The 16,052-nt window shown below is 43.3% G+C and overlaps 1 protein-coding gene across 3 annotated transcripts in view; it reads left to right on the top strand.

The window, feature by feature from the left end:
- Positions 1–16,052, top strand: part of Raf1 (Raf-1 proto-oncogene, serine/threonine kinase) — a 65,503-nt gene that overhangs the window by 48,380 nt on the left and 1,071 nt on the right. For all 3 annotated transcript variants that reach the window (XM_008854911.2, XM_029557078.1, XM_029557077.1), the window contains exons 5-16: positions 290–447; positions 2,759–2,857; positions 4,463–4,616; positions 8,517–8,544; positions 8,646–8,773; positions 9,072–9,189; positions 12,189–12,273; positions 12,697–12,873; positions 13,760–13,806; positions 15,242–15,360; positions 15,655–15,786; positions 15,873–16,007. In XM_008854911.2, coding sequence (XP_008853133.1) covers positions 290–447; positions 2,759–2,857; positions 4,463–4,616; positions 8,517–8,544; positions 8,646–8,773; positions 9,072–9,189; positions 12,189–12,273; positions 12,697–12,873; positions 13,760–13,806; positions 15,242–15,360; positions 15,655–15,786; positions 15,873–16,007 — 1,380 coding nt within the window. The remainder of the gene's footprint in view (positions 1–289; positions 448–2,758; positions 2,858–4,462; positions 4,617–8,516; positions 8,545–8,645; positions 8,774–9,071; positions 9,190–12,188; positions 12,274–12,696; positions 12,874–13,759; positions 13,807–15,241; positions 15,361–15,654; positions 15,787–15,872; positions 16,008–16,052) is intronic.

Here is a 16,052-nt window from a genome sequence, read left to right as displayed (position 1 = left end):
CAGCTCTCTTCTCTTTGTTCTATTTTGGGCTCTTCATGTTGCATGATAGGAACTTCTCAGAGAGAGTGGGCATGTGTGTCATTGAAGTTCTAGTTATGCCATTGTTTACCATGGGCAATTCAGATTTCATTAACCAGAGATACATCTAATTTCTATTTCTTTTACAGTGATGGAAGTGTGATTCTTCACTGTGTAAAGCTCTTTTGGGGGGCGGGGAGGGATCTAGTGAGGAAATCACCTTTGGTTATCTTTCACTTAGTATAATTTTACATCTGCATTCTTGTTACAGGCTCGGAAAACGTTCCTGAAGCTTGCATTCTGTGACATCTGTCAAAAGTTCCTGCTAAATGGATTTCGATGTCAGACCTGTGGCTACAAATTTCATGAGCACTGTAGCACCAAAGTACCCACTATGTGTGTGGATTGGAGTAATATCAGACAACTTTTGTAAGGCATTGTTTTGTTTCCTCCCAAAGAATGTTGGGGTTAGATTTAGAAAAAATTTTGAGGGTGCTCATTATACATTTTGATTAAGTCTGAATTTTAGGCATGTTAAATGATGGTTGTAAACCAGAAGCTATCTATTTTATAAACACAGTAGTTCTGAAACTAGCTAGTTTTACTGTGCCTAACTCTGTAAAATAAATGGGCAAGGGGCTGGGGAAATGACTCAGTTGGTAAAGTGCTTGCCATGCAAGCATGAGAGTCTGAGTTTGATCACCAGCACCCACATAAAAGCTGGGCATGGCACTTTGTGCCCATGATACCAGGTTGGGGTGGTGGAGACAGGACTCTCCCCTGAGGCTTGCTGACTAGCCAGTCTAGCTGGATTGTTGAGCTCCAGGTTCATTGGGGGAGCTTGTTTCAAAAAATAAGGTGCAGTGGCTAAATGGCTCAGTGGATAGGAGTTGGTTCTGCTCTTGCAGAAGACCCAGGTTCAGTTCCTAGTGTTCACGCCTGTACTCCAGTTTCAAGGGATTGGATGCCCTCTACTGGCTTCTCTGGGCACCTGCACAAACATGGTGCACATAAACTCATGCAGGTACACATTTTAAAAAATCCTTTAAACATATCACACACATACCGCAAAGGTGGAGAGTGGTTAAGACACACATTGACCTCTGAACTCCGTGCATGGGCAGGTACAAAAACTCATGCATGTACACACACAAATACTATGAGCATGTAGGACCCATTATTAAATTAATACTGATTTGTGGAGGAAAAGAACAAAGGGATATGGAAACTGAAGGGCTTGGTGTTCTCTTTGGTTTATTGTCTCTTTGCAGTAACATTGATGAGGTTGCTAATAGCCACGATTGTGTTTCGTTGACCCTGTTAAAGCTTTTGGTACTGAGAAAGAGAGAAGGCAGAGCTTATGCTGTTTTCTTCTCACACTGGGGACAACGTGTTTGGGCTCCACACAGTTTGAATGTAAAATTTTGATACTATTTCTGTTAGGAGACAAATCAGATGACAAAATATATTTCATAGAGACAAAATAAATATTTCAAGTTTAAATTAGAATAACACTTTCTAGAGAGCCTATTAAAACTTCTGTTGAGGGGCTAGAGAGATGGCTCAGTGGTTAAGAGCACTGGCTGCTCTTGCAGACAACCTGGATTTAATTCCCTGCACCCACATGGTGGCTAACAACTGTTCATAACTCCAGTTCCAGGGAATCCGATGACCCCAGGCCTTGCATCTGGCCTCTGCAGGCATTGCCCAACATGGGAATTCATACATACATGCAGACAATATACCCACATACATAAAATAAATTTAAAAAAATTTAAAAACTGTTGAGTATGAAAAGTCCGCTTTAACCTTTTTGAGGAATGCTAGAAAAGTGAGAGGAACACTGTCATTAAACCACAGTGGCAACAACTTTTTCTCACTTTTAGCTCTCACAGAAGTCACATGCTTTGAGGCCAGTACATACGTTTACAACCTCAGTGTTGTCATCGGCACCTCCAAGCTCTAGTTCACTTGTCTGAAAAAAAGGGTCTCATGAGGCTTTGCTTTGGATACCACGAGATTGCTGAGCACAAGTACTCAGTCTGCAGAGTGAAAGTGCCCAGTTAATAGTAATCCTATTTTTCCTTGTTTTTATGACTGTTGGTGCTGTGCATGATATTAGTCTTCTCATCCTTGTTTCCAAGAGAACATTTCCAAAAAGCAGTGCATTATAGAGTCTGTACAGTACAGTGTTGTACTGTTTCTTAAGAAAGCATTATTTTGCCAGGTGTGGTGGCGCATGCCTTTAATCCTAGCACTCGGGAGGCAGAAGCAGGCGGATCTCTGTGGGTTCAAGGCCAGCCTGGTCTACAGAGTGAGTTCCAGGACAGCTGGGGCTACAGCAAGACCCTGCCTCAAAAAAAAAAGAAAAGAAAGCATTATTTTGATATAGTTGGACAGAATTAGTCTTCTAGAGATGCATCCTAGCAGGATGTGTGCTCATTAGCAGGTTGCTGTCACCCGGTCTGTAATAGTCAAACCCAGCTGTTTGGGTTGGTAGTCTCTACTACAGGAAGGGGCAGTTCTGTGAGATCCTGACCAGCTTGGTCTTAATAGTGAATTCCAGGCCAGCTGGGGCTACAGGGAGATCCTGTCTCAAAACAAACAAAAAACAAAACAGTACTGAGGAAAATGAGCTGAAGGAAGTTGAGTTACAGCTGTGGGTTTGCAAGGCAAGGCAGGCCAATTCTCTGTAAAAGTACTGTGCAGCTGTGAACCAGCCTTTTCATGTTTCATTTAGGCTCTTTCCAAACTCTACTGTTGGTGATACTGGAGTCCCAGCACTACCTTCTTTGACAATGCGTCGGATGCGAGAATCTGTTCCCCGTATGCCTGCTAGGTAAATTTTTTACTTAGAGCTTTTCTTTTGGAAAGTTATCAGAATGGGTAGGGCTGGAAGCCTGAATACAAGAGTTCCTCTTCTTTCCCTCCCCTGTCTGTGCAGACCCTTTACTACTTCTGTAGAACACCAGAATACCATTTTGTTATAGCAAAATGTAGAAGTTTCTCTTTATGGTGCTCTTGTTACGTTTTGGAGAATGATTTTTGACTGTAGGCCCTTCTGTTATCATAACACATCACTTTCACTGCTAAAAACTCAGGGTTTTCTGCCTTCCTCTGGTTATAGTGAGTTAAGCCTCAATGGAAAGGGTTCTCAACTGAATATAGTGATTTAAAACAAATAATATCTTCAGCTCTAAAATGCTTCTTATGGCCTTGTGTTGCTAGCACCTTGGCATTAAAAAAATGGAATTAAATGGACAATAAATACCCTCTCTAATAGGCCTTTGAGTTTGAACTAACCTTGCCATCACTGTTTTTCCAGCTTTAAGAATAAAAGCTTGAGTACACATCTTACAAGAATTTAGATCCTAAAATAAAATCTACGTTTATGTCCAAAATAGCTTTTAATGTGTATGTAATCAGATAGCATTTAATGGCCCTTGTAAAACTACTGTGGATGTAGTTAAGCAGCATCTTGGAAGAAGGTTATTTGTATTGAAGTACATATTTGTGTCTGACTTAATTTTTTTTGATAATTTGAAAAGCATAGTTGAGCAAAAAACTCCTTACCTTTGAAGACTAGAAGAAACTAGACCCTGAAAGCATGAATACAGAATCACTTGGGGAAGGTGGTTGTTCAAGTGATAGAACCATGTCCCCTCAAGAACTAGTCTTCTGTAAGCCCTTACATTCATGCATGAATGTTTCCAGAACAGAGCTTTAGTTAAATCTTCAGAGCAAATATGTTATATTTTGTTTATTTGGAGTTGAGGTAGAATCCAGGGACTCACCTAGGCTGGGCTAGTGCTATAGTACCAAGCAACACCTCTAGCTGCAACAGTTAGGTTTTGCTTCATGGTTCAGACCCAGGGCGCCTCACACAGACTAAGCAAACAACCTACCACTGAGCTCTGTTCCAGCCCCAAGTTTAGTTAGTGGGAAAGTGGTAATGGCCAAAAGAAGCCAGTGAGTAATTTCACAGGTAAGTATTGCCAGTCTAAAGACCAAATCACACTGAGCTTTATATGTTGTTTCTACGGAGAGAAAATCCAAGTTAGTCTTTAAACTGGGAAAGTTCCAGTTAGCTTAGTAGGTGGTAGTTTTAGTAAATACCAATCTGTTCTTTGACAGAGATGCTGTTAAACTGTGAACATTATGTAGAGGTGATTTAATACAAAGGAGAAAATGCGTAATGTATCCTCCTTTCCCTGGGAATATAAACACATTTAGTTTTCCCTTTTCAAATATTTGCATGCAAAAGTACGTAGACAGAAGAGAGTTTTTAAGTGACACATATTGAAAGAGTGAAACATTTTGTCAAGGATTGTATGGGTCAAGTTTGCCCTTATGCATCTTAGCAATGTAGGTAGTTAAGAAAACTTTATACCAGTGTGGAGGCCTGAGTGCCAATCATGGAACTTTCTTTCTCCTCCGTGCCTAGTTCCCAGCACAGATACTCCACACCCCATGCCTTCACTTTCAACACCTCCAGTCCTTCTTCTGAAGGCTCCCTCTCCCAGAGGCAGAGGTCAACGTCCACTCCCAATGTCCACATGGTCAGCACCACCCTGCCTGTGGACAGCAGGATGATTGAGGTAATAGGGCCCCTTGGGGGTGGTGGCAAGTATCAGTGTTGATACTGGGAGGCACAGAGAGAGCTGTGGGTTCCAAGCTGCTTAGGAATGCTGCAGTATTTTCTCAAGTCCTTAGACTTGAAAATTGTCTTTTTTATCCATAACGTCTATAGATAATAAAACCTCCTGAAGAAATGTGAATAATTGAGCTCATGCTGTATCTCAGATTTGCATACTAATTCATTGAGCTAGAAGGGAGGATCTGTATAGAGCAGTTTCAGTTTGGTGTGGGATTTTGTGTGAACTACAAATGCTGTAGAAGACTTTTAAGTGATTTAATTCAGAAAAAGAAGGGAGGAGTCCCAGGATTTTAATAAACATTTAGGCAAATATGAAAGTGCCCAAAGTCAGTGTTTTGAAACTGCTTTTCTTTTCTTGTGTGTTCTGTTTGGTTTGCTTTCTAGCTTATCTTTAATAACAACTGAGTGCACTTCAAATACTTCCTTTGTTCTTTATTCTTCTTTATTTCTCATTGCTTTGGACTAGAATAACAGCCTGAATGCTTCTCCCAGGGCGTGGTCCAGACGATTTTGTTTGAGGGGAAGAGTAGGTATTTTTCTTCATGCCTTTGCTTTCTTGTGTTTAACAGGATTGCTAAGACTGTCAGACAGTAGACTAGAAAGTGAAACAATTGCTAAGTTAAATGTATGTTTCTAACCAGAACTGTTTACATGGTTTTTTTTTGGTTTGTTTGTTTTGTTTTGTTTCTTTGGTCTATAGAGTTGAAAAATACTGAGTGTGGTACACTGCTAGGCGAGTTTCTCAACGTAGATTTTTTTTAAGCCATTGACACAGCATCTGTATTGAGTTTGGATATTAGAAATCAAATATTTTATTTGTTAGAGCTGGAAAAAGCCTGTTAGAAACTTGTGCATGCTGGTGCCTGCCTATAATCCCAGCACTCTAGAAGGGCTTGTTCAAGGCCAGCCTGGGCTACAACAGTAAGATCCTATTTCAAAACAAACCCAAAAGAAAAAACCCCATGTTAACTGCTTTTTTTGCACTGTCAAAGAACTTGTTCCTTGACACCTGCCATTTCAGGTGCAGTTTGTCTCAAACTACAAATCACTTGACACATTTGTCCTGCCATGATTATGAGGAGACCATGTATGAACTATGAGCTTTATCATTGTGATCATTCCTAAAAATGTAATAGTAGTCATTTTCTTCCATTATATAATTAGTTCCTGTATAAGTACTATTAGTACATCAAAAATGAAAATAAATTCTATTTCTAACTTAGTTAGTACAACTGTTGTGTTTAAAGCTGACCATGTTGCCAGGCGTGGTGGTGCATGCCTTTAATCCTAGCACCTGGGAGGCAGAGGTAGGCGGGTCTCTGTGAGTTCAAGGTCAGCCTGATCTACATAGTGAGTTCCAGGACAGCTGGGGCTACAGGGAGACCCTGTCTCAAAAAGACAATAAAAAAAAAAAAAAAAAAAAAAAAAAAAAAAAAAAAGAAAGAAAAAAAAAGCTGACCGTGTCTTGGAAGAATTTTTTGATTCTTGGCCTTTTTTTCTTCTTTTTTAATATGATTCAGCATTTTGAATTGGACATTGTTGTTTGATTTAAACCAGTTATGTTCTCCTAAATTAATATTTAAATCTTGGACTATAGAAAAATTCTTCTGTGGATAAACTGATCCAACTATAAAAATTACCACCAAATAAAATATGTTATAGGGAGGGAAAAAATTGAACATTAAGAAAAATGTCCTTGTATACATGGGACTACAGTTCTAATTAATAAAAATACATCCTGCTATATTTTGACTCAAAACAGAAGAGATGAGCTGGACAATGAAGCTACAGCTGCTGACTGTTCTTTTGAAATCTAGGTTAATTTTGGCCAGTGTTTTGCCCCCCTGGCTGTCACCCTGTTGCACTTAATGTACAAACCTGCTGAGCATGACAGCGCATACCTTCAATGTAGTGCTAAGGAGGCTGAGGCAGTGGATCTGGGTTGGAGGCCAGCCAGGGGTACATAGTGAGACCCCCATCTCCAAAACAGAAACAGAAAAACCTAAGAGGATGAGGAGCTGTATTCTCATGTATGTCTGTATAGGCGTGTGAAGGCCAGAGGTTTTCAACTGCTCTTCTACCATATGTGTGTGGTTTTTTTTTTTTTTTTTTTTTTTGGTGTTTTTGAGACAGGGTCTCCCTGTAGCCCCAGCTGGCCTGGAACTCATTATGTAGACCAAGCTGGCCTCAAATTCACAGAGATCCGCCTGCCTCTGCCTCCCGAGTGCTGGGATTAAAAGCGTGCACCACTGTGCTCGCTCGGCTCTACCATGTATTTTGAGATAGGGTCTCTTTAAACATGGAAGTTGTTAATTAGGCTACGCTATCCAGGTTGTGAGCCCTCAGGATCCCACTTTCCCTGCCGCCTCAGTGCTGGGCTCACAGGCATATGCCACCAATCAGGGATCAAACTTGGGTCCTTGTGCTTGCATAGTAAGCATGTTGCCTATTGAGTCCTTTCCCTGTTCCAGAGGATCTGGATCTCAGGCACCTCTGCAGATGAATTACAGACAGTCTAGGCTTGGAAATCAGAAATAGGCTTTACTGACTGATAAGCTCTGAAGATGCTTGGGCAGAGTGGCCAAATGAGTGAGTGTAGAAGTAGCTTGGGTTTTGAGTCTTTTGCTTTTATAAAGATGTCATTGTAAGCCAGACTTGGTGGCATATTCCTTTAATTGCAGCACTATGGAGGCTGAGGCAGGAGATGGTAAGTTCAAGGCCAGTCTGGGCTACACAGTGAGACAAAACAAAGCAAGAAATTGAGTGGGAACATTCTAGTAATAGCTCTGTGGGACAGATATCTTGTCTAAGATGTAGTTATACAAAGGCAAATGCAGAAGACTTTCCAGAAAAAACACTTTCTTGAAGAGCTAAGGTCCAAGTCATTCCCTATAAATCCCACACTGAAGGAAAAATTTTAAAGTTAGGGTTTTAAAATGTCTCAACTGTTCTTGAAAGCATTGCTAATAGATTTGACCTGTCACATTAAGAGAATGTAGCTGGCCGTGCATGGTGGCACATACCTTTAATTTCACCACTCAGGAGGCAGAGGCAGGCTGATTCTTAGGAGAATCTAGCCTGGTCTATATAGTGAGTTCCAGGGTCCAGCAAGGACAACATAGTGAGATCTTGTTTCTTGGGGGCTGGGGAGGGCTAACTTTAAGAGCATACACACATTGTGTTTTGAAGTAACATTTTGTGCTAATTTTGTGCTAAAAGAGCTGAGGGTAAGATCCAAATGTGATGCTTCATTTCTACCACCCTCTGCTATGCAGCCCTGACCTGGTCTGTCTGTCCACAGGGAGTTTAAATATAAGATACAGGGTTTGGACTATGGGGTCCATGGTCTTTCCAGCTCCATGTGATTTTAGGCTTCAAGTATATAGTCATAGTGCTTAGCTGTGTCAAACCTGACTTCTGCACAATTTGTCCCTATTTCTAGTGGAGTCAGAATACACTTATCACTGAATCACTCCCCCCCCCCCCAGTCTCTCTCCCTCCTTCCCAGAGAGAGTGTGTCTCACATTAAGCCTCAGTAGAGCAGGAGCCTGAATCTTTGGGAAGATCCCAGATGACAGTAACTTTGCCAGGCCTTTCTCAAAAGTTTGTTTCTATGTGCCGCAACCTCCCCACTCCCCCAAATGGTAGGGTTTCTGTGAAAAGTAAGACTCATGTCATCTAATGGTATTGGCCTAGGACACTGGGTGAGCCAGGAAAATTTAGTGAAGTATGGAATTAGAGGTTTAATAATCTACTTTGTTCCTGCAAATCCCCCTTCTTTTTCCTCCCAGAGAGAAAACCTTTTCTAGTATATTTGACCAGCTTTCTTTTTCTGTTTCAGGATGCAATTCGAAGTCACAGTGAATCAGGTACTTTCTTCTATCATCAGCAAACAGTAATGGGCTTTTTCTTGATATACTGTATCTTTTGGCTTACCCACATGTGGATTCTGTTTGTCTTGTCTATTAAGCTTCACCTTCAGCCTTGTCCAGCAGCCCTAACAACCTGAGCCCAACAGGCTGGTCACAGCCCAAAACCCCTGTGCCAGCACAAAGAGAGAGGGCACCAGGATCTGGGACCCAGGAGAAAAACAAAATTGTGAGTATGGCCAGTAGTTCCTCCTCCCACTCAGGGCTCAGTAAGGAAAAATTCTTGTAAATTAGAATGTATTTAATGTTACTAGGATTTAATGAAATCCTAGTAAAATTTATTAAGGAGATTGTAAATGCCAGTGCCATTTGGCATGTTCACATCCAGCAGGTTGACTATTATAGCTAGCTAAACTGATGGCTCCAGAGGGAGCTGCTGGGGTGGGACTGACCCCTTGGATACTCTTGCTCTCTCAGAAGGCTGTTGCTATTTCCTGGGGTTTGTGAATGATCTCCACTCATTTCAGAGGCCTCGAGGACAGAGAGATTCAAGCTATTACTGGGAAATAGAAGCCAGTGAAGTGATGCTGTCCACTCGGATTGGGTCAGGCTCCTTCGGCACTGTGTATAAGGGCAAGTGGCATGGTGAGTTTGGGGCCTCCTTCTAGACAGGGCTCTGGTCAGGTCTCAGCAGAGGCTAGAGGGCCCCTTAGATAACTTTGGTTCACAGTGGCCCTCTCCATGGATACTTAGTCATGCCCGACAAATCTGAAATTTTACAGCATTCTTTTTGTCTCACAGTGCTGCTTTAATTGGTAGAAATAAAGTTTTCATGATATTTTGAAATTGATGAGCAAGATGTGAACATATAGTTAAGTCAGAGCTGCTGTTTCTTCTAAACTTAGCACAGCTTTGCCCCTGGGACATGCTTTGACACTTCTTAAATGAGCAGGTGTCTGCTGCTTTGGGGAAACCATGACTGCTAGGAACCTCAAGCTGGACCTTACAGATTTTGTATGTGAGAAAACTAAAGTCTCACAGGAGGAGCTAATATGCCCCTACTCAGAAAGTGGGGCATAGGAAAGCTAGGGACTTCCTGTAATAATGTCTCTCTGCTCTGCCTGAGCCTTAGGTATCCCTTCATGTGGAGTATTACTTCCATGGAAAAATTTGACTTGGAAGACTCTAGCCTCTGTAGCCATAGCTTTAATAGCTTGGCAACATCTCCACATCAGGTGTTTTTTTATGTGTATGAGTTGTTTATCTTGTATGTATGTATGTAAGTATATCATATGTGCAATGCAATGCCTGGAGAGGACAGAAGAGGGTGCCCCCCTCCCCCCAAATGAAGCTAAAGACAATTGTTAACTGCAGTGTAGGTTTAACAGCTGGATTTACGGTGTTAGCAAATGTAGGCAGGATCTTGAAAATGCTCCTCCAAAGTTCTAATGGTGTCCTTTATAGACAATAGGACAGAGAAAAGTGCCGAGCATCAGCCATATGGAGCATTGAAATGCACCATGTTGAGAATCACAGTTCAGCTTCTCTCATGCCCATTAACACATGGGTTTCTGCCACATCTAAGTCGTCATCTGAGCAGTTCTGTGGTTTTCCATGGGCACAAAACAAATCTGTAAATGACATGTAAGGTGATTCCTTTCATTTGAGCACTCTTAAGTGATACAACTGCTGACCTGCCTTTGGGTTGCAGTCTGTTTAGTACTGCAGTAAGGAACTCATCTTCCTGAAGAATCGAGGGACACTTGGCCTTGCCTCTGCCTTCCTTGAAATCAGTCCCATCCTGCTTTTAGGCTTTACCTTTGTAGGAGCCTGGGCTACCAGCCATTTTCCGGGCCTCACCACTCAGTTGATCTAGCCTCTTGCCTCTCTTGTCCTCGTGTTTCCCACCATAACCCTATTTCTGCCCCTTGCCAGGGCTATTGCAGCCAACTCTTTTCTGGCCCTCTTCTGTTCTCCAGGTGCTCAGCCACATGCCCATTTCCCCAATGAAGTCCCTCCACTTTTGTTTTTGGTGCACCCAGTTTAGAATATCCTCCCATGTACTGAAAGCCTTCCTAAGACTTACATTCCACCTCCAGGAAACATTTCTATACATTCCCCACTTCTGCACCGAGCTCCTGTCTTGGCTCAAACTGTATACAGGACTTCTGCTTTCATACTTGGCCATGTGGAACCTGAGGTTAGGCTCTAGGACAAGGTTCCCTGTGGCTTACCAGATCTACTCCCAGGACAGAAGATGCTCCAAATACTCCATCCAAAATGAGTAGCACCCTTCCGAGCAGTTACCAGGACTGCAGCTAAGCAGGGATGATAAACTGGGGCTCACAGAAACCAGATTGGGACATGTGTCTTTATACTAGTGCTACCCAGAAGTGTAATGAGTTCGCTGGCAGGCTGCTGCAGGACTGTACCTCTTGGGTAGAGGGATCAGCCACCTCTGGGTGCCCCTTACCTGACTCCTACTTTGATAACTGGCACCTTGGTTGATTCTTCTTTTTTTGACAGGGTCTTGGTATGCACCTAGCCTGGCCTCCTGCTTCAGTCTTTGGAGCAAGCAGCTTAATTCACTTGATAAAATCTGAGGTCTTTACAGGGCTTCAGATAATTTTATAAATATTTACATAAAACATCTGAAAGTGACTTCTAACTGTATCCCTGAAAATAGGTTTAGTCCTCGGTGTTTTTGAACCTGTGGGAAGCTGGCTGGACTGTCTGCCTGTCTGATGGCTAGTTGTCAGTACTGTAGGTAGAACTGCAGTGTGAATTCACTGTCCTTTCCTGACTCTAGTACAGCTTTTTTGTTGCGTGCCTTATATACATGACTGATCTCTGCTTCCTTTCTACAAAATGAGTTAAAGGGTGTTTAGACAAATGTACATACAGATGCAGTAAACATTTGTGTTCTCATTGCTTCTTAATAGTGTTGAAGGATCAGGTCAGGACCCACAGCTTACTGACAGGCCTACTTCCTCACTGTTTGTGCATAGTGACCACTTGCAGCCATGTGCTGATTTCATCCCCAAAGGCTAAGGCTCACCTTTGTGTCTCCCAGGGTTGGTTGGTGTGGATAGCAAGCTTGTCAAAGGCCTTGTGGAGCTACTTAAGTTCTTTGCCACTTGATGTGTAAGTTTGCAGATGTAATCTATCTGAGCAGACACACAATTCTTCGAAAAACAATTCACTAAGGTACTTGAGGCCAAACATAGTGACACACACCTTTAATCCCAGCACTCCAGAGGCAGATGCTGGCGGATCTTTGTGAGATCAAGGCCAGCCTGGTCTATATAGTGAGTTCCAGACCAGCTGGGGCCTTGAAAAACAGAACAAAAAGCAAGGTGATGGTTCCTAAGGAACAACACCTGGAGTTGACCTCTGCCCCCCCCCCCCACATATACATACACACACAGCATGTGTACGTTGACCTCTGGCACACACACAGAGCATAGAGCAACACCTGGAGTTGACCTCTGGCCTACACACAAACACACAAACACACACACACACACACACACACACACACACACACACAGAGCATGTATATCTGCATACATGAACATGCACATAAAGTATTTGTAAAATAAAGACCATTTAACTGAATGTACTGACCGAAAATTAATTTTCAGGAGATGTTGCAGTAAAGATTCTAAAGGTCGTTGACCCAACCCCAGAGCAGTTCCAGGCCTTCAGGAATGAGGTGGCTGTCCTGCGGTGAGTCCAGCCCCTAGAACAGCAGGGTTGGGTAAGAGGTAGTGCTGTGTAGGTCAGCACCCACTGTGTTTTGTGAGGGGTGCTTCTCTCAGCAAATTTGCTGGCCAAGCCTCTGGAAGAGCCCTTTTCCTATAGATACTGTCTCTGCACATAGTACTCAACAGTCCAGCTATCCTGGTCAGTGGTAGGGAAAGTTCTATTCCTACCTTTATTTCTAAGAACCTCTTTATAGCTAACATGCTCTGGATTTCAAAACCCTCAGCTTCCTAATCACTTGAGTCGCTAGATTGTAGGAATAAGTTGAAGAGGCGCATTGATTCCACAGATGAGGGTGTCCTCTAATCACACGTGGAGGTGAGCTAAGGGTGGGCTCCTGCTGATTGCAGGCAAGGGCTCATGGCTTTGCTCTTCTCCTTTCCCCAGCAAAACTCGGCATGTCAACATCCTATTATTTATGGGGTACATGACAAAGGACAACTTGGCAATTGTGACTCAGTGGTGTGAAGGTAGCAGTCTCTACAAACACCTGCATGTCCAGGAGACCAAATTCCAGATGTTCCAGTTAATTGACATTGCCCGGCAGACAGCTCAGGGAATGGAGTGAGTACATAGCCTGCTGACTACTTGATGCCTGAGTCTGGACTTGGCCCTTCTGGGAGCCTAGAAACACCTGCATAGGGTATCAAGCAGTGCTTGGGTGGGCTTTTCCTGGAGATCAACAGCATACATTCCTCATTAGCCAGGCTATCCACTTGGACTCAGGTTAAGGCTCCAGTCACCCCCTCTAAGAACAGGGGGCAGGAACTTTGTGCCTGAGCAGTAGGGGCCTTGTCGCTGGCTGCTTTGTCACTTTTTGGATTATTTTCTCTAAAAGTTCACCTTTAGTACCTCTTAAATCCTGAGCAGCATTGGGTGGTAATGTGAACTTTGTTTCACAAGCGCCTTGCGGTACAGGAATCCTCAGGCTCCAGATGGCCTTTGTTGGTACAAAAGCATGTTGTCTTAAAATTCATAGAGCATTGTTAATTTTTGGAAGCATTATTAAGGTGTAGTTCACATGCCCTGAGTTCATTCTTTGGGAAGTGTGTGCCTTAGCCATTTTCCTAGTGCATCTTCGAGGGCAACCAGCATTAGAAACTTTCACATTTCCATCCCCCAGATAAGCCCACACGGTAGCCCTCTCTGTACCTGATGGTGTTTCCCATCTCTGGGCTTTGTCTCTCATAGCAGCGGAATGTGATGTAACATGAGGTCTTAACACACCTAGCTTCATGTTTACAGAGCGAGCCCAAGTTGGAACACTGCATTTCTGTGGCACCTGATGGGCATCAGGGTTGTCAGGATTACTGTAGAGTAGAACTGATGCTTGAAGTGACACCCATTTGTTCTGTAGCCTCTCTAGAGGTTATGTGGATCAGGCTGGAAGATGGGCCATTGAGGGGCTGTAGTCTGGAACAGTTTTAACAGATTTATTTTCCATTGGCAGCTATTTGCATGCAAAGAACATCATCCACAGAGACATGAAGTCCAACAGTATCCTTTGTTATGTGTGTTCTCAGTATAGGGAGCCAGAAGTGCTTTTTAATCACATGGTTTTTGGTTCCAGGGGAAGAGACAAAACATTGAGTTAGTTCTTTGAGAAGCCAAGTCATAGGTCATGCTCACCTGGGCATGACTGATGTCCAGGAGAATTCCTTCTTCTTTCATACTTTAAAAAAAAATTTTTTTTAGACAGGGTCTCCCTGTTGCCCCAGCTGTCCAGGATTCATTATGGAGACCAGGCTGGCTTTGAACTCACAGAGATCCGCCTGCCTCTGCCTCCTGGGATTAAAGGTGTGTGCCACCACACCCGGCTAATACATTTTTTAAATTTATTTTTATTTTATGTGTATGAATGTATTGCCTGCATGTACGTGAATGCACCTGTGCGTTGCAATGCCACATAGGTCAGAAGAGGGCATCAGATTCCCCTAGAACTGGAGTTTACCGTTTGTAGCCGCCATGTGGGTGGCTGGGAATTGAACCCAGGTCCTCTACAAGAGCAGGCAGTGCTCTTAACTGCTGAGCCATCTCTTCCTCCTGCCCCCTTTCAGACTTTTTTTTTTTTAACCAACAGTGATCTGGAAGGAGTTCCAGAGTTAGGACATGTAACTAAGGCTGATTTTGGACTAGGCTTGGTTTTATTATACTATTCATTACCAAATTTAATTTGTGGATTATGTGTGGGTGTGTGTGTACAGGTGAGAAAGTAACCACAAGACAGATATTTCAAGATCTCTAAAAACTGCTAAATAATGTCCTTGAATGTACAGAAATGGCTCCTTAGTTAGAACACTGTTCTCCCTTTGAAGACCAAGTGTGCTTCTACACAAGGATGAGTAACAGCAGGTTACATGATGTAAGGCATGGCTTTTAGTCCACTTCCAGGAAGGAGGGTGGTGGCATCATACTCCAACAGTGCTGCTAGATTTAGGACATGGCCTATTTGAGGTGCTTGTCTGAAGCAGCGAACAGATACACCATAGTGCATTTTTGGCACCCAAGATACCAGTGAGCAGATTTAAGGTTTGAATTCCTGTAGACCAGCAGGTCACAAGTCAGATTGAAACTACCTAATTACCCAGACACAAACTGACCTTGAAGTCACAGGTGGACCAGTATTAGTGAGAAATTGCTTAAGACAACATTCAGTGGTAAGGCATTTACTGTACTGTTGCCCTCATGAGTGCAGTGCATAGGCAGAAGATACGGAAACAGCCACTACATTGTGCTGCACCTGGATGTGCACACACACCTGCTTTTGCTTAGGACAAATAATTGGTCACATGCCATCTTGGCAGGAGGGTCATTTAAGAACTTAATTCAGTAGAGAAGTAAAGGAAATGGAACACAGAAAAGGACTTTGGGAAGCTTTTTCAAAATGAATTGGACCAGTCTCTTCAAACCATAATCCTTAACATGCATTGAGATATATTCCTCCATGAAGGCCTCACGGTGAAAATTGGAGATTTTGGTTTGGCAACAGTGAAATCACGCTGGAGTGGTTCTCAGCAGGTTGAACAGCCCACCGGCTCCGTACTGTGGATGGTAAGGAAGCTGGCCCAACACACCTTCAGCAGAAGTACTGTCCCAGAGAAGTGTGCAAACCACCAGCATTTCTCTACAGCTTTGGGAGTCTAGGTAACCCCCAGTGTCAATCTCAGAGAGGTGGCAGAAGCCAGGACTTGCATTGCCTTAAGCCAGAGCCTGGGGGTTGTAGGTTGAGTGTTTGGGGAAGAGCTATCGCTGGCTGAGGACTGGACTTCCCTAACTAATGGGACAGCATGGCACCTGGAAGGCACTGGGGCCCCTTCTCTGGGAACTAACATACTTTGTCCTCAGGCCCCAGAAGTGATCAGGATGCAGGATAACAACCCATTCAGCTTCCAGTCTGATGTCTATTCCTATGGCATCGTGCTGTACGAGCTGATGACAGGGGAGCTTCCCTACTCTCACATCAACAACCGTGATCAGGTGATTTGTGCGGGGGTCTGGAGAAGGCGAGGGCTAGCACCCTTATGGTGTTTAACATCCATCTGCTCAACTGTTTCTTTCCTCAGATCATCTTCATGGTGGGTCGCGGGTATGCCTCCCCAGATCTTAGTAGGCTGTACAAGAACTGCCCTAAAGCAATGAAGAGGCTGGTGGCTGACTGTGTAAAGAAAGTAAAAGAAGAGAGGCCTCTGTTTCCCCAGGTAAGATGGAACTTGTGGGCTCAAACAGGACTTCGTCAAGAATTC

The sequence above is a fragment of the Nannospalax galili genome, unplaced genomic scaffold (genome assembly GCF_000622305.1).
Source record: "Nannospalax galili isolate Female #2095 unplaced genomic scaffold, S.galili_v1.0 scaffold406, whole genome shotgun sequence".
Classification (NCBI taxonomy): domain Eukaryota; kingdom Metazoa; phylum Chordata; class Mammalia; order Rodentia; family Spalacidae; genus Nannospalax; species Nannospalax galili.
The sequence above is the reverse complement of the archived record's forward strand: the minus strand, read 5'-3'. Positions and strand labels throughout refer to the sequence as shown.